Source organism: Cricetulus griseus, chromosome 2, assembly GCF_003668045.3.
Source record: "Cricetulus griseus strain 17A/GY chromosome 2, alternate assembly CriGri-PICRH-1.0, whole genome shotgun sequence".
Lineage (NCBI taxonomy): Eukaryota > Metazoa > Chordata > Mammalia > Rodentia > Cricetidae > Cricetulus > Cricetulus griseus.
The window spans coordinates 39355456-39383171 of NC_048595.1; the positions used below are offsets into that span (position 1 = coordinate 39355456).

General features: G+C 37.4%; 1 protein-coding gene across 1 annotated transcript in view; it reads right to left on the bottom strand.

The window, feature by feature from the left end:
- Positions 1 to 12267, bottom strand: part of Agbl4 (ATP/GTP binding protein like 4) — a 1036629-nt gene extending 1024362 nt beyond the window's left edge. Inside the window, exons 1-2 of the mRNA XM_035438666.1 lie at positions 12222 to 12267; positions 11979 to 12101 (exon numbers count right to left, since the gene is read on the bottom strand). Coding sequence (XP_035294557.1) covers positions 11979 to 12101; positions 12222 to 12267 — 169 coding nt within the window. The remainder of the gene's footprint in view (positions 1 to 11978; positions 12102 to 12221) is intronic.
- Positions 12268 to 27716: the final 15449 nt, after the last annotated feature.

Below are 27716 nucleotides of genomic sequence, written 5' to 3' on the forward strand. Positions count from 1 at the left end.
CAGGCCAGCATAATGCCTGAACCTTTCACATGGGCTGGGCTATTGTGGGCAACCATATTGGTATCCGTGGCCGATGTTGTCCCAGATGTCATGTTGATGTCCTTGGCCTGTACTGCCATGAAGGGCCATGATGGTATCCATAGCCCATGCTTTGGCAAAGGGCCATGCTGATGTCTACTGTGGTGTACTGCCACAAGAGACCATGTTGAGGTCTATGGCTGGTGTTGAAGCATGAGACCATGCTTGGGAGTCTCTGAGTCCCACTGATCAATAACTCCAAGATAACCAATTTCTGGCTCTGGAGTTTTTACTTGAAAGCCTTTGGTGTCTATGAGAGGCATTGTCCCCTATTATAAGGTAACTCCATTTAAACTCCTCTTAACTAAGTATATGAAAATATTTTAAAGGTGACTACAGTAGTAGGGATTAAATCCCATTTTTTTCAAAAGTCTTCTATTGGTTTTCATTCCCTTGCTCTACCAATTCTCCCCCACTTAATCTTTTTTGCTCCACCATTCCCCATTCCTTCCTATATTATCTTTGTTCAGTCTTTCCTCTCTTAAAAGAATCCTTTATGGCCCCTCATGAGTTTCCTGATTTCCATGACTATTACAATTTAAGCACACATAACTAAAGATTTATGTGTCATTTATCTTTCTAGGTTTGTGTTTCCTCACTCATATTATTATATATTATTACTTAAAGCTCCAGTCAATTATCTGAAAATTTTATAGTTTTGTCATTCTGAACAGCTGTATAACATTCTAAATGTACCATTTTTTCATTATCTACCTATCAGTTTATGGACATCCACTTCCTACCTATTGTGAGCAGAAAAGCAATGAACATGGATGAGCACATATAGATACAGAGTCCTTTGGATATATGTCCAAGAGTGGTACAGTTGGATCATATGGTAGATTCATTTGAAGCTTTTTGAAGAATGTTCACACTGATATCCATAGTGGCTGCACCAGTTTGCAATCACACCAACAGATATTAAGTGTTCTCCTTTACTTGGGCCCATGCCAACATTTGTTGTCATTTTTTACATTAGACATGATGACTCAGATAAGATAAAATCTCAAAGTAGGATGAAATTATATCGATAGCTTTCACCTTGCACAAAACTTAACTCCATATGGATCAAAAATCTCAACATAAGACATGCGATGCCCTGACCCTGTTAGAGAAGAAAGTGTGGAATACACACAAGCACCAAAAAGACTGAACAAAACCCTAGAAGCACAGGCATAAGACCAGTAATTGATAAACGGAATCTTGACTAACAGTAAAGGACACCATCATTCAAGTGAAGAGGTAACCTACAGAAGCGGGGAAAGAACTTTGGTAGTTATGTATCTGACAGAGGGTTAGTACGTTGAATACACAAGTGATGTAATTATATTTTAATCAAAAGGAAAAAGGAGCAAAAAATATTAAACATATAGATAGTTTTAAATGATAAATATACCTAGTCATTTTTTAAGTCTTTGGGAAGAATCTTCCCCATTTCTAAATGAATAGATCAAGTAATTCCTAAGCTAGGAGTCAACTCTAGGTCACCATGTTCCAAATTTAGTGTTTTCCTTCTCATATAAGGTTAACTCCTAAAGCCATATGGAACATTTAACTAATACTCCAAATATTTCTCTCTAAGTTTGACAGTTCTTAATATCAAAACAAACAGAGCACTGTATTTCCTTAGCCTAAATAACATGACATAGAAAGGTCAAAATTACCATAATATATGTTCAAAATAGCATGAATGAGTAGAATAGCAATTCTCTTCTACCTTAGAGTCTATATTATTTTCTTAATGTTTGTGTCTTTCCCCTACAAAAAGTCATATACTGGAAAGGGACAGTCTTAAGGCACAGAATTAGGCCATAGAGGTGAAACACTTATGAATAGAATTGATGGTCATATTCAAGGGACCTTGCAAAGATCTCTAACCCTATTTTTACTATATTATGGTATATTGAGAACATACCGAAAAACTAAAAAGGAGACCTGTAGCAAACATTGAATCTGCCAGTGCCTCAACCTGAGATTTTCTAATCTCCAGATCCATAAGAAACAAATGTTTATTTAATACACAAAATCTATGGTATTTTATTGTAACAATCCAAACACTAATAATATGCTTATAGTATAAATGTATTTTTCCAGATGTCTTACCTGCTGAAGTGTGAGAATTATCTTTTCACATGTCTTGTTTAAGATTAATACATACTGGGCAGTTATCATGAGTTTCCAGTTATTGATTTACATATGTGATTTCCAAGATAAGTCACACACACACACACACACACACACACACACACACACACACACACACACACACAAATGCTGTTTCAACCTTTCTCATTGTAATACTCCCATTTGTATTCCAATGGTGCTGTATACAAAGTCCACTTACCCTATCCTCAACATAGTATGAAGAATCCAAGTCACAGGGATAAGCTATATGCCCAGTGCTCTGGTACTGATATTTAATATCAAGTGCTAGACACTTGAGAGAATATATCTTCTAATACCCCTAGCTTGAAGCTTTTTAATCATGTCCAGATAAATGTTTTCTGTCCTGAGATCCTAAACACTGTGAAGCAAAGACAAGATTGTAGTGGGTTTTCTTGGGGGCCACCAACCAGCTCCCAAATCATAACATGGAAACATTATTAGTTATGAATGATTGGCCTTATCCTGTCCCACTAGCTCTTATAACTTAAATTATCCTCTTTCTCTTCATCTACATTTTCCTCAAGGCTTTTTATTTTTCTTTCATTCCATATGTCCTACTCAATGTCTGGCTAGCGGCAGCTGCCTGGCTGGCCCCAGGGGTCTCCCTCTCTTTCCCCCTCATTCTTTCTTCTTGTTCTCTCTGGAGCCTACATTCCTCCTGCTGCTTTTTCTCTCTGCTCACCAGCCACACCTACCCCTCACTACCTAGCTACCCCTCACTACCTAGCTATGGGACATTCAGCTTTTTATTAGACCTATCAGGTGCCTTACGCAGACAAGGTGAAACAAATGCAACACATCTTTACATAATTAAACAAATGCAGCATAAAAATATAACATACCTTTACATAGTTAAAGTAATATCCACAACATAAGATAACCTCTGCTATGATCCTTCTGAACACCAGACCCACCAAACCCAATAGCATAATAAACATATGATTTTATGTCACTATTTTCTTTTTAAATGTTTATTATTTCATTCTATGTATATGGGTGTTTTGCCTTTATGCATTTCTGTGCACCACATTTGTGCCTTGTACCTGGAAAGGCAGAAGAAGGCATGAAATCTTCCTTTGAAAATGGAATTGGAAATATTTGTTAACCATCATGTGGGTGCTGGGAATTGATTCCTGGTCCTCTGGAAAAGCAACCAGTGCTTATAATTGAAGAGCCATCTCTCTAGACCCATAAGTAGTGTGTTATTCATAAATAGTAACTGAAATATTTCTACACCATTAATTTGAGTCAGGTTTTGGGATATACTAGACAAGATCCTACTACATAGGGAAATAACTCAAAATACTCAAATTTTTCAAAATTCTGACAAACTAGTCTGTAAGATCTGACCAATTTTAACACTAGAAGCAAAGGTATTCTATAATAGTAAATAGATTCTGAAGGTACTAGACAGGGATAGATGTATAACCTGATAGGGTCAACAGAGATGCACTAAATATTTAATGTACTAGCTAAGGCATCTGAGTCTACTGGAACTCTCTACAATGATGGCTCATTGGAGAGTTGTAACACATCACAAGTAGGAGAAGAGGGTTAAGAACATCATAAAAATAGGAATGCTCATATGGAATCATATTTTATCTTTTGAGATTTGGAAATCAAAACTAGATTTCATGGAGAACTTCTATTGCCAGTCTACAAAAGATAAACATCCATGAATTTCTCAATGATACTAGTGTCTATTTTACTGGCATTTTTTTTTTATTTTGCTGTTGTAAAAGAAAACTACTTTGGACCCTTTTGGAGAATATAGACAGATAATGGATTTTCTGACCTCCTGCAATAAATCCATTCTACCTGCAATATAGTTGTCAAGAGTTCTTATAATCCCTTGACTTATATCTGCATTTATCAATTTTCTGTCTCCATCTTCAATGGGTCACTTTAGTGATACACATGTGTTTCTCTAGTCTATCTTTCAGTATAATGACAACAATCACCAAAATATAGCTCTACCCAACTATTCAAAATATATCTGAAAAGGTTCTATTTCCAAATAACAAAACAGCCACAGAAGAGCATATAACTTTTGTGGGAAGAGAAGAACATCTTACTACAGTAAGAGACAAGTTACTCTGCATTGCATTACCTTCCACTAATAAAAAAAATTAATTGTATACTTGAACTGTGGTAAATGAGAAGAATTTAAATGTTTTAAGAAAAGGGTATTTCTATGAAGAAATGGGTATATTAGTTTAATGTGTCAATCATTTCACAATGAGTATATCTATCAAAACATCAAAGTAAGCAAAACACCAAGGTAAGGTAACCTATTCATTCACAAAGTAAAGCCAAAGCAACAAATATATAACTGCATATTGAGGTAAATGAATGCAGGAGTAAAACATGAATAAGTAAAACACCCAGAGACTGATATTGGGGTTCAAACTTCAAGCTGAATAGCAGAAAAGCAAACCAGCCTGACACCAGCTTCTTACCTCTACCTCAGACTGAAAGGGCTGATCCTGTCTCAACAAGCTCTCACCAAGCCTAAGACTGTAACCTTTCCTCAGCATGGCTGGAGAAAGAATGCCTTCTACAGAATACTGAAGACCCTGCTTCTATCTTTTATATCCCTCTGGTGCCGGGATTAAAGGAGTGTGATCTGTTACTCTTTTAGACTAATTCAATCTTGTGTATCCCTGGATGGAGATCTGTCTACGTATTGATCCTGAGTCCTAGGATTAAAGGTGTGTACCACTACCTCCTAGCTTCTGGGATTAAAAGTATGTGCCTGGCTTCTATAGCTTGTGGCTAACTTTGCTTTCTGAATCCTTAGACAAGCTTTAATAAATCACAAACAATATATCACTCAACAGGAGAACACAACAGTTCTAGAAACAAACAGTATAAATGGAGACTTGAAAGGAAGTCTGCTAGAGGAAAAATAAAGAACAATATTTTAACTCATAGTCCCAGAAAACAAGTTTCTGAATAGGAATTTCTGTGAATTTCAGTTTTCTTAATATCAGAATGAAGTTCCATCGTGTATATATCCCATATTTTCTTTATCAATTTATCAGTTGATGGGGATTGAGGTTGTTTCCATTTCCTATATATTGTCAACTGAACAGCAATAAACATGGATGAATAAATATATTTGTAATTGGACATAGAATGCTTTGGGCATTAACCAAGGGGTTATATGGCTGGATCATATGGTAGTTCCATTTCTATCTTTTTGAGGAACCTTCACACTGATTTCCATACTGTAGGACATGACAGCACCAGACAACCAGGCTTCCAGCTTCTCAGGACCAGAGAAGAGTGGGAAACCAGGCCTCTATGGCTTGTGTAGGACCAGATAGAACTCTGCAACCAGCAAGATGGTCTAATGATCTCAGAGGTTAGTGAAGAGTCCAAGTTTTGGCTACAATGATCACAGGGTCCCTTGAAGACTGGAGCTGTGGTTCCAGTGGTCAGTGATATCTTTAGGAGTTTGAAGTTATGATTTCTGAGGTTCTAGTAGTCACTAAAGGAGATGGAGCCTATAATGTTATGATTCTAGAGATCACTGTGCCTATAGTTCTAACCACAGCCCCCAGATAGTAGATGGACCTCAGTACACCTTCATATCCTGCTTCCAGTAGGTACACAGTAACAAAATAGTGATCAAGGTTTTGACTCCATCTAGTCAGCTTGGTGCTGAGTGTTCAGTTCTATCAATGATTGAGTAGTCAGATAGACAAGATAAGATCAACTCAGCAATACATTTGATAATCAATAGCAAATCTCACCAGTCTTCCTAGCTAAACTCTTTTGATGAACATAAAGGAAAAGATTCTCAAAAAAAAAAAACTTGCAAAGAGAATTCAAAACATTAAGGAGATTGTGCAGCAAGAGGGAAATGCCTAATACCATAAAACCTAGCTAGCTAACCAGTGCTAGTGAAGTCACAGTTATTGGAAGAGAACTTATAACCACTAAATTACCAAACCCACATTATCCTTAACAACAATCTATAAACATCTAACCTTATACCCATAATAAGTGTAGCCTTCACTCCCTCATCAAGGAAAGCTTTCTTTGCAACAGAAACCATTACAGGAAATCAAAATCAATAAAACCCCAGTCCCAGTGGAGACAGCCACAAAATCATTTTGCACCTAAGACTCAAGGAACATTATGAAAGGGGGTCATAAATACTGTAAGAGCCAGAATACCAGAAGGTTTTCTATGAGATTGCGTCTCCTAATAATATCAAAAGCCACACCCATAAAGTCTCACCGTAGTTACTACCCAAATATGAGCTAAACAAGGACAACACCAATGCATGTGCCAAAATGGACAGGGAAAAGCTTACAAGGCCTCAACCCTACACAAAGAACTAAAGATAACTCAGGAAAGGTGGGAGCAGGAAACGTGGTTGTAGTGGTTTGAAAGAAAATGGCCCCCAAAGGAAGTGGCACTATTTGGAGGTGTGGCCTTATTGTAGGAAGTGTGTAACTGTGGGAGATGCACTTTGAGGTCTCTTGTGCACTAGCTTCAATCAGTGTGATAGTCAGTCGACTTTCTATTGTCTGCAAGATGTAGAACTCTTGCTATAGTACCACATCTGCCTGCATGCTGCCATGTTCCTCACCATGTGACAATGAAGTGTATCTCTGAAACTGTAAGCTGCTACCTCAATTAAATGTTTGCCTTTATAAGAGTTGCTGTGGTCACGTCGTCTCTTTACAGTAGTAGAAACCCTAACTAAGACATTGGTCTTAATAGATTGTCCAGTGCCAAATGGTCAGCCCTGAGAACATACATGTAAATAACATTATACAGACTAAACAGGTTATGTTTAGGAATATATACATAGCTGTACATATATGCATGCAAAAAAGAGGCCATGACATTGAAAGAGAATGAGAGGAGTGATGAGGGGTATATGGGAAGGTTTGGAGGGAGGGAAAGGAAGGGAGAAATGTTGTAATTATATAATAATTTCAAAAATAATTTAGAAAAAGATTATACATTAAATACAAGTAGGTTTCATCCCATGAAGGTAAGGTTGGTTCCACATATGCAAATCAAAAATGTAATACACCATATAAATCAATTTAAGGACAAAAGCCACATATCATTTCAATTGATACTGTGATGGCACTTGATAGAGTCCAATGTACCTTCATGATAGAAGTTCTTTATGAATAGATGGAACATACCTACAAATAATAAAGGCTATCTATATACACAAATCTATAGCTAATATTAAATGAAGAATAACAGAGAATTTCTTCTAAAATCCGGGTCAAGGATTTCAATCTTCACAATCTTAGTGATATAGTGCTCAAAGTCTTAGGTATACCAATTAGAGAAAAGAAAACTGATAAAAATAGGAAAGGAAGAAGTTAACCTATCCTATTTGTAGGCTACATGATTCTTTACTTAAAAGGCCCTACTAGTTCTCAAGCATGAACTTTATAGATGACAACACTGTGTCAGAATGCCAGAAGACTGGACACACCTGGGAATGAGTTTACAGCATAACAACTTAGTAAGCTACAAGACTTGATCAGAAGAAAAAAGCAATCTTACATCCTGTATTAAACAGCCTAAAATAAATCCTTAAACTATATCATATGAAATCTGTCTATATCAAACAAATTATTTGAAATGACTATCAGACTGTGTTCACAAATAAACAGTTAACATTATCCCTCAGCCTACTGGAAAGGATGTTACAAACTATAGTCATGGAATATGTTGTTGCAATGCTGTTGATATTTCAGGAATCCCATTGGGAAGATTTACTATATGTTTTTAGTGCACAGTTTATCCTTCTCATACTGGACCCAGAAAATCCACAACTACATTTTTATCAGTTTACAATAAGATTCCTAAGACTGCATACTGTGTATTTATTATTTATCATTTTTTTAAATTTTAAAACAATCTCTTCTCAGTTTACATACCAATCCCAGGTCCCATTCCCTCCCCTCTTCCTGTTCCCCACATTCTCCCCACCCCATCCCATCCACTCCACAGAGATGGTAAGGCATGGGGAGTCAATGCCCTCCAAGGCCCTCCCCACTATATCTAGGCTGAACAAGGTATCCCTACAAAGAGAATGGGCTCCAAAAGCCAGTTCAAGCACTAGGGATAACCCCCAGTCCCACTGCCAGTGGCCCCACAAACTGCCCAAGCCACACAACTGTCACCAACATTCAGAGGGCCTAGTTTGGTCCTATGCAGGTTCCCCTGCTGTCAGTCCAGTGTCAGTGAGCTCCCACTAGCTCAGGTCAGCTGTTTCTGTGGGTGTCCCAAAAATGGTCTTGACCCCTTTGCTCATATTTTCGATCCTCCCTCTCTTCAAATGGACTCTGGGAGCTTGGCCCAGTGCTTAGCTGTGGACATCTGCAGCTGCCTCCATCAGTTGCTGGATGCAGGTTCTAAGATGATAATTAAGGTAGACATCAATCTGATTAGAGGGGACGGCCAGTTCAGACACTCTCTCCACTAATGCTTAGGGTCTTAGCTGGAATCCTCCTTGTAGGTGCCTGGGAATTTTCCTAGTGCCAGGTTTCTTGCCAGCCATAATCACCCCTTCTATCAAGATATCTCTTTCCTTGCTCTCCCTCTCTGTCCTTCCCCCATCTTGACCATCCTATTCCCTTGTGTTCTCCTCTCCACTCCCTTTCTCCCCTCTCCCTTCCCTGTTGGGACCCATAAAGATGGGTCCACTTCATCTTGCCTCAAGGTCAGAGACTTCAAAACTGTACTTAGTAAGTCTAAAGACCTAAAGGTCTAACACTTGCCTAATGCAGGATGTTTAGACTTTGGTAGTGGATGTCCTATCTAAATAACAAAAGACTTCAGCTCAGTTGTATTTACTCTTGACCCTGAAAGCAGGATAACAAGTGTAGCTACCAAATACCTGGAGGATTAAGGGAATTAAGTCTGTTTGCTCCTTATGCATGATAATAGGAGTCTTCTGCCATGTCCCCCTTTTTTGGTTGGGTACTTAGAATGTTGAATTTGAATATTAAACTAGAGGCATTCAGTATTCACTGGATTGCCCTCCTGACTCTATTCTGTCTCTGCCTGTCTTTCTCTTAAAGTCTTTACCTACTCTTTCTCAATCCACACTCCCCCTTTCAGGTACTAACCTGGCAAGTCAGCTGGCCCCAACTATAGCCCCACAAAGACAGCTTCCCACACTCCCTTCTTCCCCCACCACCATGCTCCCAATTTTCTCAGATCTTTTCCATTTCCCCTTCCCAGGGGGATATATGTATGTCTCTCTTAGGGTTCTCCTTGTTACCTGGTCTACCTGTTATTCTTTTGCTAAAAAAAAAAAAAAAAGGCGCAAGATGGGACATGAGAACAAGAGATACATTAACCATAGTTTATTATAGGGCAGGAAAGTGAGAGAGAGAGAAATGGAAGAACAGAGCAAGGCAAAGAGTAAGAAAGAGGAGAGAGAGGTTGGCCACTGGAAAGAGAGAGCATTAAGTGGGCAGGGGTCTGTCTTTTAAAGGGGTCCTCTACACCTGTGTGCAGACTCAGTTCCCATGGACCCTGGGCTGATCAGGGTACTGCCTGAGTGGATTCTGCCAGGTAACAGGGGCAGGTCAGCATAATGCCTAACCTTTCAATACCCAAACTGGGACACTATGAACACAGTGCTAAGAAGAAAGTTCATAGCACTAAGTGCCTACATAAAGAAAGTGGAGAAATCTCACACTAACCACTTTACAGCACACTTGACAGCTCTACAACAAAAAGAAGCAGACTCACCCAAGAGGAGTAGACGACAGGAAATAATCCTACTGTGTATTTATATACACATCCAAATAAAGGGCTCAGTCTGCTATTTTTCCTATGACAGTTACCTTTATGTGTTAAACAAATTGGAACAAGTGACTCTCAGATTAAACATGTTTGAAAGGGTGTTTCTGGATATTACAACAGATGTAACTGATATCACCAATTGTCTACATGTTACAAAACAGGTATTAATAATTCAGTAATTATGTTGTCATGTTGGGAAATTTCTTACACTGAACCTTCTGGTAAGGTATGAAAATCTGGATTGTGCCCAAGGAAAAGACATTCTTTAAAATAAATGTGTATTTTATCAGGTTGTAACTAAATCAAAACACTCAATCTGTAAAATAAGAAAAATATCTACTTTTGCAATATTGGTAGTAGTGTAAAGGGCCTTTTGGTCATTGACTAAGATAAAAGCAGTAAGAGATACTTTTTAAGACTCAAGTAAGTACCAGAAAGCAACAATTACAAGCTTGAGAAATACAGAAAATATTCTTTATAATTATGTAAACACTATTCAAATATGACAAAAAGAACATTACAATCTTGAATAATAGTTCGGTTATGTCCCCTCAAAAATGATAAATATTGAAACCTTTATCCTCAGTATCTTATAATAAGACTTTACTAGATGTTAAAACCTTTGTATAAGTATTAGAGTTTGAAATCATTAAAGTATGCATATGAAATCATTAAAGTATAAAATATTATTGGCATTGAGCGGAAATAAGGTACATATACATAGAAAATACCACATTTAGATGAAAGCTGAAATCAAGATATTTCTACAAGCCAGTCAATACAAAAGTTAATAACAAATCACCAGAAGTTAGGGCAAATCATTGAACACATGATTTCACATAACATATGAAGGAAACAATCTTTGATCTCAGACGTCTGTCCTACAAAACTAAGAGACAATGACATTTTCTCATTTACTTTATTCTGTTTATGATGCCTACCTAGTACATAAGCCATATCAAACAAAGACAATGTGGAATTATAAAATAAAAAACACTTCATTGAAGAAAATTTCTATTTGTTATCAAAAATCTTCAGGGTCATACTATCAGATAATTGACCCTGGGCTATCCTTTCAGAGAGATCAACACACATAAACACACACACACACACACACACACACACACACACACCTCAAAGAATTTAACAATTACTTGTAAATGCAATATGTTTACATTTCTTGTTAATATTTCAGAATATTCTACTATGCATTATTCAGAAAACGAAGTTGAAAACATAGAAAGCAAGAAAGAGCCAGCTCCTATTAAATGGGAATATTTAATCTAACCTTGATCACCATTTAGAATACACATTCAAAGAAAAAAATTAAAATATTGCCAAATAGGGCCAGTTTTATTCCAAAACACAATACCATTATTACATATTTAATTATAAAGACTAGTTAAGAAACAGTATGTCCAAGTTAGTACACACATCTTTGAATTATGAGGAATCATTACTTCTGTTCTTTGTGTCCAAATGTTTTCTAATTGTAATGGTCATTTTTACTTTTTATTTATATGAAAATATACTTTGGAAATAATTTAGAGATATATTTTATACTATCATAAATTAGTAATTGTTTAAAAAATTACAAAGAAACCAATCTCCAAAAGACTAATCCTGTGAGTGTCTCAAACTAATGTAGCATAGAGGAGACATTCAAAGGATAAAAATGTACAATACTGACAAATAATGCCAGTTTTATTTCAAAACAGCAATACCATTATTACATATTCAATAATACAGAGCAGTAAAAATTCAGTATTTCCAAGTTAATGCTAATTCCTTCATAATTAACTTTTCTCCCAAAACTTGTTCCATTATGGTAAAAAACTAATTGAATCACAATGAGTGGTCAGACTGGATTAGATTATGAAAAAGCAGCCTCCTCAGCCAAACTCAAAGATAAATATTTTTAATACACTTACCACTTTCAAAGCAAGCATCAAAGGTAAGATGTCCTTTCTTGGGTTGTCCGGAGTATCCATTTGGAAGCACAATGTATTTGCTTACATTCCCTCCAATGGGATCGTCATTTACTGTATCATTGCCTATTCAAGAAAAAGACTAGTATTAAACAGAAATCTAAGTGTATTTTGCAATAGAAATCCAATAATATGAGGATATAATTTGAAGTATAGAAGGGTTGAAATCTTACCTCTATCACATACTAACACTGGGCCCTCTAACAATAAAAAAAGGGAAGTATAAGTTCATCTTGAAGGCTGTTCTCTATTTAGATTTAAAGCTATCTAGCATCACTCCCAAAATCTAAAATATGTTCATTGAAACTGAATAAGCTCATTAATAATTGTTATTGTAATTTATAAAAAAGTATGTTGTTTTTCTATGAATGAGGCACTTCTTCTATAAACATCACCACAGGGTCTTCCTGTTCCACCACCAAAATAATCTGAGAACTGAAAGTCTAATTCTTCAGAAGTTACTTCTACTTCAGATATAGAAAAATGAAATGTATATTGCCTGCAACAAGAGAAGTCCCAAAAAAACACAAAACCATAACTTTCCCAAATTTACCACCGAACTGGGACTGCAAGGCAAGACAGGGCAAAAACGTACTCAAGATGTATTATATATTTGTATAAAAATATCCTTATGAAAACCAGTACCATGTACAATAAATGTACCCCAATTAAAATACACTATGTAAAAAACAAACTAAATCAAGCAGATATTGGAATTACCATGTATTTTTTAATTAAGGCTAATATATTGAGGCAGTGAGATAAAAATCTTCGGGAATGAGAATTTCTTCCTAAACAAAAATATGGTTTCTTTTTTTTTCCAACTTTTTTATTTGAATTAGAAACAGGATTGTTTTACATGACAATCCCAGTTCCCTTCTCCCACCCATCTTCCCCTACCGTCCCCCCACCAACTAAAACCCTACCTATCACATATCCTTTCTGCTCCCCCTGGATGGCGAGGCCTTCCATAGGGTGTCATCAGAGTCTATCTATCCTTTGGGGATAGGGCCTAGGCCCACCCCTGTGTCTTGGCTCAGGGAGTATTCCTCTATGTGGAATGGGCTCCCAAAGTCCACACCTATGCTAGGGATAAGTACTGCACTTCTATAGGAGGTCCGTAAATTTCCGAGGTTTCCTCACAGAAACCCATGTTCCTGGGGTCTTGATCAGTCCCATGCTGGTATCCCAGCTACCAGGCTGGGGAGCAAGAGTTCCCGGATATTCAGGTCAGCTGTTTCTGTGGGTTTCACCAGCCTGGTCTGGACCCCTGTGCTCTTCACTCGTCCTTCTCTGCATCTGGGCTCCAGTTCAGTTCGGTGATTAGTTACGGGTGTCTGCTTCTACTTCTACCAGCTGCTGGATGAGGGCTATAGGATGGCATATAAGTCAGTCATCAATCTCATTATCAGGGGAGGGCATTTAAGGTAGCCTCTCCTCCATTGCTTAGACTGTTAGCTGGTGTCATCTTTGTAGATCTCCAGACATTTCCCTAGTGCCTGACTTCTCTGTAAACCAAAAATGTCTCCCTCTATTATGATATCTCCATTCTTGTTATTATCTATTCTTCCCCTGACTCAAACTTTCTGCTCCCTCATGTCCTCTGCATCCCTCTTCTCCCCTTCTCATTCTCCTAGCTCCCTCCCCCTTTCCCGAGCTCCCAATTTGCTCAGCAGATCTTGACCCTCTCCCCTTCTCCAGGGGACCATGAAAACTATGGTTTCTTGAGGTAGAATCTACATGTTGTTTGTGTTTATTGTTTTGTTTTTTGACACAAGGTCTCTCTATATAACATTGGCTGTCCAGGAACTCTATGTAGACCAAGATGACCTGTAACTCACAGAGATCCTTCTGCCTCTCTATCACAAATATTATACAATGCTTATGAAAATGTCAATAATTTATAAGTATTTCTTTTTTCTCAGTTTCCTAAAATATTTTTAAACTTGACTTTTTATATTAAAACAATCTTTTCTCATTTTACATACCATTCCCAGGTTCCACCCCCTCCCCTCCTCCCACTTTCCCCACCTTACCCCCACCCACCCTATAAGCTCCTCAGAGAGGGTAAGGCTTCCCATGCCGAGTTAGCAAAGTCTGGCACATCCTTTGAGGCAGAATCGAGGCCCTTCCCGATAATTCTAGTTTGAACAAGGTATCCCTCCAAAGAGAATGGGCTCCAAAAGCCAGTTCAAGCACTAGGGATAAATCCTGGTCCCTCTGCCAGTGGCCCCACAGACTGCCCAAGCCACACAACTGTCACCCACTTTCAGAGGACCTAGTTTGGTCCCATGCAGGTTCCCCTGCTGTCAGTCCAGTGTCAGTGAGCTCCCAATAGCTCAGGTCAGCTCTTTTTGTCAGTATCCCCAAAATAGTCTTGACCCCTTTGCTCATATTTTCGATCCTCTCTCTCTTCAAATGGACACTGGGAGCTTGGCCCAGTGCTTAGCTGTGGACATCTGCAGCTGCCTCCATCAGTTGCTGGATGAAGGTACTATGATGATAGTCATCAATCTGTTTACAGGGGAAGACAAGTTGATGAACCCTCTCCACTAATGCTTAGGGTCTTAGTTGGAATCATCTTTGTGGATTCTTGGGAATTTTCTTAGTGTCATGTTTCTCACTAGTCCTGTAATGACTCCCTCTTTCCTTGCTCTCCCTCCTGTTCTTCCATCTCGACCATCCAGTTCCCTCACATTCTCCTCCCACCTCCCTGCCTCTCCTTCTACTGTCCCTTCTCCCATTATACTCCTAATTTTCTTAGGAGAACTTGTCTATTTTCCCTTCCCAGGTGGATTCATGAACGTCTCTATTAGGGATCTACTTGTCACTTAGCTTATCTGGGGTCATGGACTATAGGCTGATTATCCTTTGTTTTATGTCTATTATCCACTTGTGAGTGAGTATATACAGTTTTTGTCTTTCTGGGTCTGGGTTACCTTACTCAGGTTATTTTTTTCTACTTCCATTGATTTGCCTGTAAATTGTTTTTTACTACTGAGCAGTACTCCATTGTGTAAATGTACCACATTTTCTCTATCCATTTATTAGTTAGGGCATTTAGGTTGTTTCCAGGTTCTGGTTATTACAAATAGATGCCTTTGCAGTATGAGAGTGTGTCCTTTGGGTATGGTATTGCTGGGTCTTGAGGTAGATTGATTCTCAATTTTCTGAGAAACCACCATACTGATTTTCAAAGTAGCTGTACAAGTTTGCATTCCCACCAGCAGTGGAGGAGTGTTCTCTGCATCCTCTCTAGCATAAGCTATCATTGGTGTTTTTGATCTTAGTCATCCTACTTGAATAAGATAATATCTCAGAGTTGTTTTGATTTGCATTTCACTGATGGTTAACGATGTTGGACAATTCCTTAAATGTCTTTCAGTCATTTGAGATTCTTCTGTTGAGAATTCTCTGTTTAGATCTGTACCCCGTTTTTTTTTAATTGGATTATTTGGTAGTTTTGTGTCTAGTTTCTTGACTTCTTTATGTATTTTGGAGATCAGACCTCCATCAGTTACGGGGTTGGTGAAGATCTTTCCCCATTCTGTAGGCTGCCATTTTGTCTTGTTGTCTGTGTTCTTTGCCTTACAGCAGCTTCTCAGTTTCAGGACATCCTATTTATTAATTTTGTTATCAGTGTCTGTGCTACTGGTGTTATATATGGGAAGTGTTCTTCTGTGCACATGTGTTCAAGGCTACTTTCCACTTTCTCTTCTATGAGAGTCAGTGTGGCTGGAATTATGTTGAGGACTTTTATCCATTTGGACTTGAGTTTTGTGCAAGATCTATTTGTATTCTTCTACATGTTGATGTCCAGCTATCCCAGCACCATTTGTTGAAGATGTTTTGTTTTTGCCATTTTATAATTTTAGCTTTTTGTCAAAAATCAGGTGTTCATAGGTGTGTGGATTAATATCAGGGTCTTCACTTTGATTCTATTGGTTTACCTGTCTGTTTTTATGCCAATACCAAGTCAGAGATGGTGATACCTCTAAAATTTTGTTTATTGTACAGGACTGTTTTGACTATCTTGAGTTTTTTGTTTTTCCATATGAAGTTGAGTGTTGTTCTTTCCAGGCCTATGAAGAATTGTGTTGGAATTTTGATGGGATTGACATTGAATATGTAGATTGCTTCTGGTAAGATTGCCATTTTTAATTATGTTAATCTCCTCTATCCTAAGGCATGGAAGATTTTTCCATTTTCTGATATCTTCATCAATTTCTTTCTTTAAAGACTCAAAGTTCTTGGGCTGGAGGGATAGCTCAGCCGTTAAAGGCTAGGCTCACAACCAAAAATATAAAAGACTCAAAGTTCTTGTTGTAAATGTCTTTCAATTCTTTGGTTAGTGTTACCCCCAAGATGTTTTATGTTTTTGTGGCTATTGTAAAGGGAGACATTTCTCTGTTTTTTTTTTTTTATCATCCATTCTATCATTTATGCATAGGAGAGCTATTGTTTTTTTTGAGTTGATCTTGTATCATGCCACATTACTGAAGGTGTTTATCAACTGTAGGAGTTTCCTGGTAGAATTTCTGGGGTCACTTATGTATACTATCATATTGTCTGCAAATAGCAAAAGTTTGACTTCTTCCTTTCCAATTTGCATCCCTTTGATCTCCTTTTGTTTTCTTATTGCTCTAGCTAGAACTTTGAGTACTATATTAAATAGATACGGAGACAGTGGACAGCCTTGTCTTGTTCCTGATTTTAGTGGAGTCATTTTGAGTTTCTCTCCATTTAATTTGATGTTGGCTATCAGCTTGCTGTATATTGCTTTTATTATGTTTAGATACATTCCTTATATACCTCATCTCTCCAAGACATTTATCATGAAGGGGTGCTGTATTTTGTCAAGGTTTTTTTTCAGCATCTAATGAGATGATCATACGCTTTCTTTCAGTTTATTTATGTGATGGATTACATTGACAGATTTCCTTATGTTGAACCATCCCTGCATCTCTGGGATGAAGCCTACTTGATCATGATGGATGATTTTTTTGATGTTTTCTTGGATTCAGTTTGCCAGTTTTTATTGAGTATTTTTGAATCAATGTTCATGAGGGAGATTGGTCTGTATTTCTCTTTCTTAGTTGAGTCTTTTTTGTGGTTTGGGTATCAGGGTAACTGCAGCCTCATAAAGAGTTTAGCAATCTTCCTTCTGTTTCTATTGTGTAGACCAGTTTGAGGAGTATAGATATTAGCTTCTCTTTGAAGTTCTGGTAGAATTCTGTGCTGAAATCATCTGGGCCTGTTCTGCGAGCCAAATCTCAGGGCTGGGCATGAGATCCTAGGCCATGCTTGGCAGGCCACATATATTAACCTTTACAGAGCAGCCCCTTAGAACCTCAGCTCAAGAAAAGAAACAACTTGACCCAGTCCTCTACCCACAGGCTCAGTCACATAGGCAACCCTTCCTGGACCTCTTACTCATGAACTCTTTACCCTGCCAAACATCCTCTTTGTGGTTTCCTAATATCCTGCCTATACCAACACCTGGTACACAAACAACCCATTCTGCCCCTCCCCATATCCTGCTCTGCTGACTGTATAAGCTAGCCTGAGAAAAGTAAAATTTGCCACTTGATCAGAATCCTGTCTTGTGGTCTTTCTTTCTGCATCTCTTGTCCCCATTCCCTATCCCTGACTCTCTTGCCACAGGTCAGGACAGCCCTGGGCTTTTTTTTTTTTTTTTTTTTTTTTTTTTTTGGTTGAGACAGTTTTAATGACTGCTTCTATTTCCTTGGTGGTTATAAGACTATTTGTTTATCTGGTCTTGATTTAATTTTAGTATATGGTACCTATCCAGAAAATTGTTCATTTATTTTATATACTCTACAAAATTGGAAATAACTTGATGGGGGTTGTCCTTTTGACTTGAATGTGTATTCATGTTTAGCTTAAATTCTGTCTTATGCAGATTTTCAGACACTGAGAAAATCCAGAGAATAACTTCAGATTCTAATTCTAATTTTAAAATGCTCTATATTTAAGCAAGGCATTAATAATTGGAAGTATGACTCTGGATTATATTGTCTTAAATATTTGAAAAATTAAAATCCTTTAATTCAGATATGTGCTGTATTATGAACTCTGTTAAGTAACTGAACCTTTCTGGGTCTGTTTTGTGAATTTAAAGTGATTTCTGGAGAGTTACAGAAAATACATGTGAATGACCTAGAATGCAATATTTCTTCAGTAAGTGGCCTGTTATTATTACATTACTAGCATCATTGTTGAGAGCGATATATCACCAAATATGTATATTTACCAAAAAGAATAAAAGATTAAGTTCTGTAGAGTATAAGGGAGATTTCAGAAAAAGAAAAAAGTCATTTAAAGTCTGCAAAGAAGGCATTGTGCCTTTTCTTGAAGTAAATACTGAATGCTGTAGCATCCTCTTCTATTATGCATGAAAACACCCTCATTATCATTGTATGCAATGCAGTTTTCTCTAAATAGAGACAGAAAACTTGTGAATATTTTTAGTGTAAGAAAGTTTGGAATGAAAAATTGAATAAAATAGTTAAAATTTGTAACTAAACAAGTAAATATTAATCTTAAATTTTTGTTAGTACACACCTTGATGACATTGGTTCTACAGATTTTTAAAAATAACACAGAAAGCAAATATTAGAAATAAATTATGAGCTTATTTGGGATGATGAGGAAAGATTTGTGTTGTTAAATGTAGCATGTACCTGGTGAGATAATGTTATAATTATGTCTTATTTCAGACTGATAAATAGGCCTGTTGAGACATCTAGAAATAGATTTTAGAGTAGTGTAGAATTCCGACACCTAAATGGGTTATGCAGCTGACGGATGTGACTAAAGCACACTTTTTTCATTTTTATGTTGAAAACTACTTCACACAAAGGGTATAAGCAACTCATATTGCTCAAAATAAAGACATTTGCATATTAATAAAAGTTGATCCTGTTTCCATTTCGCAACCCCCCCCCAAAAAAAGAAAAAAGAATAGGTAACATATTACCATATTACTTTAATGTATAATATAAGTGCAGCTAAAGGGGTCTGTCCAAAGGGTCATTTTTATACTATATTTCCAGGGATGCATAATTCTGGTTAAAGATTACATTAAAGATGAGAATTAGCCTACTAATCACAAATTGTCACCCAAAATAATAGTAATAATAAATCTGAAAATTCTGCTTGGGAACGTTTAGGAAAGAAAATATATTCATTTGGGTTGGGTTTTGGAACTTTTGCTTATGTATTAGTCAATTTGTTGTTTCTTGGTGCTTTTTTTTGTTTTTGTTTTTAAGATGTAGCCCTAGCTGGCCCAGCCTGCAACTCACTATGTAAATCAGGATTGCCTTGAACTCACAAAGATTTACCTGCCTCTTGTTTCCCCAGTTCTGGGATTAGCGATGTGAGCCACCATACTGGCTATTTCTTGACTTTCTGAGACAAGTGTCCACTGCATAGCCTAGGACATCCTTAAATTCTTGATTCTCATGCCTCACCCTCACAAGTACTAGAATAATATGCATGTGTACCAGGTTTTTCATTGTGGGCCACCAACCAGCTCCCAAATCATAACACTGAAACTTCTTATTAGTATGAATGCTAGGCCTAGATTAGGCTCATTTCTGGCTAGCTCTTTTAACCTCTTTTTCTACCTTTTGCCTCATGGCTTTTTACCTTTATTCCTGTGTATCTTACTTTCATTGCTTCTCATGTCTGGCTGGCAGATGCCAGGCTTCTATTCTTTGTTCTCTTCTCTTGATTCTTTTTTTTTTTTTTTGAGCCTATTTTTCCTCCTATTTATTCTCTCAGCCAGCCATCCCTGCCAATCCTTTCCTCTGCCTAGCTATTGGCTATTCAGCTTTTTATTAGGCCAATCATGTGCCTTAGGCAGGCAAAGTGAAACAAAAGCAACTCATCTTTACATAACTAAATAAATGCAGCATTAAGTGCCATAGGCATTGAAGAAATACAGATCTAAGGCTAAATTCTTGCTTGGCTACTTTTTAGTTGCTATGACCATAGATGAGGCCAAATTCATCAAATCTAAGGTTTTAAGGCTTCTGCTCACAGCTGTTCAAAACAAATGGTTTACTAATTTTTCCCTGAAAGAGAAATGTATCCAATTTTCCAGTGTTTGAAAATAAAGGACTTTCATACTTTGGTCTTGTACAGGACCATGTTACATCTTTTTTTATTTCAAATTATTTCATATTACACTTAATTTTGTATTCCTCAGTGCTCTCTCCCCAATAAAGAACTTAAATTTTTTCTGATTATAAGCTAGTCATAATGGAAACAATATATTTTTCTTTAATAACTATTAATAGAGACACCAACATTCATCACAGAAAGAAAATGAGAAAGCTGCTTCTATGAAGTTCATGTGGTAGTAACCATATAAGGTACTGGGGAAATTTAGAAGAGCCAGGAGTCTTGGATGGTTTAACCTGTCACACAAGCTCAGAAACTGCTCTTCCACACAGATTGAACTGTTTTAGGAAGGCAATGATGATGGATCAGCCCTTGGAGAATTTACATATGTAATCTTGTCAAACTCTACAACTGCATTCTGGTTCCCAAATTAGACTTGTGCTTCTAAATGAAATTTAATTTACAACCTAAAAACGGAATCCTTATAAACAACATCTGGCTAGTATTACTAATCTACTTCTGCCAGACTCAATATTCAAAGAGTTCCAGCAATGTTCTGCATATTGTGGACTATTCAAGATTGTTGGTAGATCTCATTAATCTTCCTAAGCAACCACAGAGTATTAACTCAGTCTTAGGTACTCTGGTGGGTACTGGACATACAGAAATGAATAAAATTATTATAATCTTCAGAATGTAGGCAGGGATGTGAAGTAGTGAGTTCTACAGTACTATAGTTCTATAGCTAATGAATAGAAAAATCACAAATTAAGTCCAGTTCTCATTTCAACAGCAGTAACCATGTTTGGCACAGTTTGTCATTCAATAAATGAGTTCTATTGTCTATCAGTAACAGCTCTAATTGTGGAGATGACAGCATATGTCATCTGACATTCATTCAATGATCCTTGAGTATCACTAACATATGATACATTGTTGTTAACACTTTATACATCAAAGGAAGCAAAGTGGCCAAAATCTTTCCCTCTTTAGAATATCTATTTGTAGAGACACTAAATGTATAATTGTTATAAACATATTGTGGCAAATAAGACACAATCTTTAAGGGAACTCATTTCTGTTGCCCTCCTTGGCATGTGTAACCTGACCCAATTTTGCACACCTCCTTGCAGTTAAGTAAACTGTTAGGTCACTAAGAAACCCAGCACAAGTCATTCTCAGTACCGGTGGCTCCTCCCAGCACTTCTCACCTATCTTAACCTAAAAAGTCAAGAATGGTGGCTTGAAGTTAAAGGCTAATGAAATTTCAGAAAGGTGGGTAAAAGTTTCTTTGGTGAAGACGATAAAATGGTTCAAGGTAATGGAATTCCAACCAAATGCCTGCAGAAAAATATCAGGTTATATAGAAACCACAAATGATTAGGACTAGGGCATATTTTTTTAATATAGATTCTTTTCTCATACAATATATTTTTATTACAAAGGATATAATATATACTCTCTGTCCCTTTCTCCTCCCAGGCCAAGAACCAGAGACTAGATAGCCCAGAGACTAGATAGCCTAGGGTAAAACCTAATACTACTGGTTTAAAAAAAAAAAAAGTAGTGTTAAAATGATGACTCCTAATGATATTTTGCTACATTCATAGATTAGAGCCTTACTTAACCATCATTAGATGCAAAGACCCACAGCCAGACATTACAAACAGAGAGAAAGAGGAAGAGAGAGAGAGAGAGAGAGAGAGAGAGAGAGAGAGAGAGAGAGACAGAGACAGAGACAGAGAGTGAGACAGACCTTGGAACACTCAGCTCTAAAGGGTTATATCCAACAATCCCTTCCCTCAGGCCTCAGAAAACCCTGCAGAAGAGGGAGCAGAAAGAGTGTAAGGGCCAGTGGAGATGGATGATACTCTAAATCAACTGAGTAATACCTATATGAATTCAATGAGACAGAAACAGCAAGGACAGTGAGTAACGATAAATCTTTCTGCCAAGCCGCCCAAGCCCCACCACCACGTGGGTGTCCAAAATAACACAGAGAGTCTTATATTAGGTACAATGCTGCTGGCAAATGACTAGGATTTCTTATCTGCTATCTCTGTCTATATGTGTAATAATTAAACCATAATTATTAATCTATATATTTTATAAAGACTTATCTGATTGAGGATACGGGTGGCATGCATCCTCTCTTGTCGGGTTCACATGGCGGCTCCCAGAAAAGAGAGGAGGGAGAAGAGAGCAATTTCCTGCTTGTCCCTGCTTATATTCTGAGTCTGTCTACTATGTCATTTCTTGTCTGGATCACAAGACTTCACTACATATCCCATAATCCTCCTCGACTTCTAGTCCTACCTATCTTGCTTCCCTATTGGCCATCAGTGCTTTATTCATTAACCAATAAGACAAATATATACACAGAAGGACCTCCCCCATCAACAGTGCCTACATGGGTCTGCACCAGGTCCTCTGCATATATATTATAGCCTTCAATTTAGAATCCTGAGTGTGTGAATGAGCATGTCTCTGATTTATGTGCCTTGTCTTGGGCTCTTGCCTTTCTGTTGGTTTTCCTTGTCCAACCTCAATGTGACTGTTCTTTTTTATCTTATTTTAATATCTGCATTTTTATTTGTTAAAGCTTTTTAAAAATTAAGTGATGGAACTCAGTATAAAAGCATTTACCTACCATACATGAAGCCCTAGGTCCAGTCTCCAACACTGCAAATACCACATGTGGTGATGCATGCTTATAATGTTAGAAGACCAGAAAGAGATAGGAGAATCAGAAATTTGAGGTCATTCTTGACTACACAGTGAGTGTAGCATAATTTTAAATTCTTCTTGGTTTCTTATTCAATATATTTCATTTTGTCTTTTAATGAATAGCTTACCTTTTGCACAATACCAGTGACATATGGGGGCATTGGGCAATTCAGTACCAGCACAGAAAAGTCAAAATAAAAGAACCACATAAGGTGAGAGAAAGAATCTCTGTAGAGTTTTTATTTTGTTTGTTTGTTTGTTTTTGACCTGTGATTTCTTTACTTAAAATGGAGACCAATTACAGAGGCCATTGTTAAAAATTAATAATTTATTATTTTAAAGGGATAGTTAGAAACTTTGGTTCTTTGTTCCTCTTTTAATGTCTCCATCTATGCATAACAGGCTAAAATCAGATTTCTTCAAGTCGCAGATTTTTTTCAAGAAAGTTTCCCTTTTTAAGAAAGAACTAATCTCTTACACAAGAAAGTGAACAACCATTCTATTCCAGTAATGAAAGTCTTGATTTCTACCCTATAAACTGCCAGGGGCTGGGCTAATGGCACATTAGGCAGGAGACTGGCATGACTACAATGTTGCAAGTGAGAAAGAGAAACACTAAAGAGATGATGAAACAGTGAAAGCTGTGGAGAAGGTCTTATAAACTGCTGATGGGTATATATGCTAATCCAGACACAATGGGAATTTATATGTTAGTGACTCAGAAAACTAGTGTATTGATATATTATTTGTGACTTATTAAAGCTTCCCTGAGGATTCAGAAAGCAAAGTCAGCCACAAGCCGTAGAAACCAGGCACACACCTTTAATCCCAGGACTCAGGATTAAGCTCAAGGTCACACTGAGTTACATGAAATTGATCCAGTCCTAAACAGAAACAGCTCACACAAAGATGATCTTAGCACTTGGGATCACCCATCTGTAATCCCAGGATTCATGAGAGGTATTTAAGACAGGAACAGGGTCGTAGAGCTGGAATTCATTCTCCAGTCACATTGAGTATAGGAAGACATTGAAGTTGCAAGATTTTTCAGCCATGCTACGAGAGGCAACACTCTGAGGTTTGGTGGAGCCAAGATCGCCTGTCAATCTGAGGCAGAGTAAGAGTTAGTGGCTGGCTGCTTTGCTTTTCTGATCTACAGTTTGAAATTTGAACCCCAATATCTGTCTCTGGGTCATTTACTTTTCGTGCTACAAGATAGAGATCTATAATTTGACCTAGCTTCACCATTCCTGGGTATGCTTCAAGCATGCTTCCATATCTGTGTGTACTGTAGCATATTCCTAATAGCCAAGTTAGATAATCAGTCTTGGTGTCAGTAAACATGAGTGAAGGGACAATGGGTAATAGTAGCAGTTAGAAATGGGGAGAAACAGGAGGGTGGGAAGGTCAAAGCAAAAGATATAGTGTATTAAAATGTCTTTATTTCTGTAATCATTTACAATGAATATTGCTAGTAAAATTTCATCTGAACTATCTGAAAAATTTGAAGGAAGATTTCCCAAGAAACTATATTTTAAGGAAAATTCATTGTATTTCATAAACATGTGATATCATGATGCTTTATACCACCTTTACTTTCATTTTCTAATTATTAAAATGAATTGAGTTCAGCATTCTTTTTCAAAACCAAAGAATATTTGATTAGAAACTCATGTTTTCTTTAGTAGCTGCTTATAGACAATTGTTATCATTTTAAATTGTCTTGAAATCTAATTTTCCAAAGGCCAAACCCATAGCCTCTAATTTAATGTTTCTCTTTCTCATTTGAAACATTGTAGCCATGCTTGTCTCCTGCCTAATGTGACATTAGCCCAGCCTCTGGAATTTTACAGGGTAGATATCAAGCCTTCTCATCACTGGAATAGAATGGTTGTTCACTTTCTTGTGTAAGAGATTAGTTATTTCTTTAAAAGGGCAGCTTTCTTGAAAAATAATCTGCGACTTGAAGAAATCTGATTTTAGCATGTAATGCATAGATGGAGACACTAAAAGAGGATCAAATAACCAAAGTTTCTAACTATCCCTTTAAAATAATAAATTATTAATTTTTAACAATGACTTCTGTAATTGGCCTCCATTTTAAATAAAGAAATCACAGGCCAAAAAAAAAAAAAAAAGAAAACTTTCCAGAGATTTTCTCTCACCTAATAGACGAACTTGTTACTAATGGAGGATGTTGTGCATGTGTGGGGAAGGGATATGTTTTTAAAAACTACCTTAAATTTCTCTCTGAAACTAAAACTGTTCCAAAAGGTCTTTAAATTTTTAAATAGATACTCAAGATCCAGCAATTCCACTCTTAGGCATACACCCAAAAGAAGCACATTCATACAACAAGGACATCTGTTCAAGTATGTTCATAGCAACATTCTTTGTAATAGCCAGAACCTGGAAGCAACCTAGATGCCCCTCAACTGAAGAATGAATAAAGAAAAGTGGTACATTTACACAATGGAGTACTACTCTGCAAAAAAAAAAAAAAAAATAGAATCTTGAAATTTGCAGTCAAATGGATGGAACTAAAAGAAACCATCCTGAGTGAGGTAACCCAATCACAAAAAGACAAACATGGTATGTATTCACTCATATATGGATTTTAGACATAGAGCAAAGGAGTACCAGCCTACAATCCACACAGCCAGAGAAGCTAGTAAACAAGGAGGACCCTAAGAGAGACATACATGGTCCTCTGGAGAAGTGGAAAGGTACAAGATCTCCTGATATAATTGAGAGTATGGGGGAGGGGAAAGGGAATTAGGAGAAAGAGAAGGGGAGAAAAGAAGTGGCAAGAAGGACATGAGGGAGCAGGAAGATTGAGTCTGGGGTAGAATAGAGGAGAACAAGAAAAGAGATACCAATAGGTTTTAAAAAAAATCTGGCACAAGGGAAATGTCCAGTGATCTACAAGGATGACCCCAACTAACAATTTAAGCAATAGTGGAAAGGCTAACTTAAATGCCCTCCCCTATAACGAGATTGATAACTACCTAACTTGCCATCCTAGAGCCTTCATCCAGTAGCTGATGGAAACAGAAACAAACACCCACAGCTAAGCACTGAGCCAGACTCCTGAAATCCAGTTGCAGAGAGAAAGGAATGATGAGCAAAGGGGTCAAGACCAGGCTGGAGAAATCCACAGAAACAGCTGACCTGATCAAGGGGTATCTCATGGACACCAGACTGATATCTGGGAAAACAGCATGGGACCAACCCAGACCCCCTGAAGGAGGATGTCAGTTTGGAGGTCTGGGAAATCTATGGGGCCTCTGGAAGTGGAACAGTATTTATCCCTAGTACAGGAATGGACTTTTGGAGACCATTCCACATAGAGGGATACTCTCTCAGTCTAGCTAGACACATGGGGGAGGACCTAGGCCCTGCTCCAAATGATGTGACAGACTTTGAAGATCCCCCATGGAAGGCCTTACCCTCCCTGGGGAACAGAAAGAGTGTAAGGGGAGAAGTATGCTACACACACTGTGGCCTATAGGCTGAAGATGGATGCCCCAACGTTACAGAGGAACTTTGGATGACTGTCCAGGTAGCGAGATGTCTGTCAATTCTAGAGTTTCTATATTATCCTTCTGTGGCCTTTGATAGAGTTGAAGACAGATAGTTATGGTTATAGTTTTCTTCAGTTATTATAAAAGATAAGTTACCATTCTTTTTATTTAGTCAGAAAAGAGGAGATGATGGGGAATGTACTATGTATATTTATCTTATTGATTGTTGAATAAAATTGGCCAATGAAATAGCAAGTTAGACAGGACTAGGAGTCAAAGAGGATTCTGGGAAATGTAGTAGAGAAGTGGTGATCCAGGCAGGAAGTGACATAGCAAGGAGACTCATATTTAAGCAAGGAGAAAGAGGAAGTGCCCCTTTTCCCCTTCCTCCTCCAGCGGCGTCATGTGAGCCACTGGCAAGAGAGGGTGCCAGCGAAAGGCATCCTCTATAAGATAAGTCTTATAAAATATATAGATTTATGATAATTAAGACTGAGCTAACAGATGAGAAATCCTAGTCATTGGCCAAGCAGCATTGTACCTAATACAAGTCTCTGTGCATTAATTTGGGCCCTAACTCGAGCGGGCGGCTGGCGTAAAGCACACACGTGGCAGTGGGGCTCGGTGGCTTTTGGCAAAAAGATTTATTGCAACAAAAGGGGACTGGATGGGAGTTAGTGGGGGGCAGGGGAGGAGGGGAAGGAGAGGGAAAAGGGATTGACATGTAAAACAAGATTGTTTCTAATTAAACAATTAAAAGAATATAGAAATAAATAATAATAAAAATAGAAAAATTTAAATAGTAATTGTACTAATAATGAGAGAACTTAATTTAAAAAATTTGTCTATTATGTAGTTGCAATAAATAAAACTTTGTTAAGAAATTGCCTCAAACACATAGTTTCACAATTATACATGTAAAATATAAATGTAAATGTTTACATAACATGAATAATTCTGACATAATATTTAATGGAAACAACATGTCTTATAAGCAACACACTTAATTCCAGGTTCCAAAATTTTTAATGCTGTGAAATGAAACCAATAATTTTTTTTTTCAGTGAGGTAAAGGTAGTACATAAATTGTGTGAGTGGCCAACCAATGACTAGTTTAGCTTAAGACTCATACTTTGAGAAGGAGCTCACCCCTGACACTGCAAGAGGGGCTAGAACCCAGAGGTGGGATATCCCAGAGACCTAGGGTAGAATCAAACATGACTGGCCAAAATAATGTCAATGAAATGATTCCTAATGATATTCTGCTATACTCATTGATTGG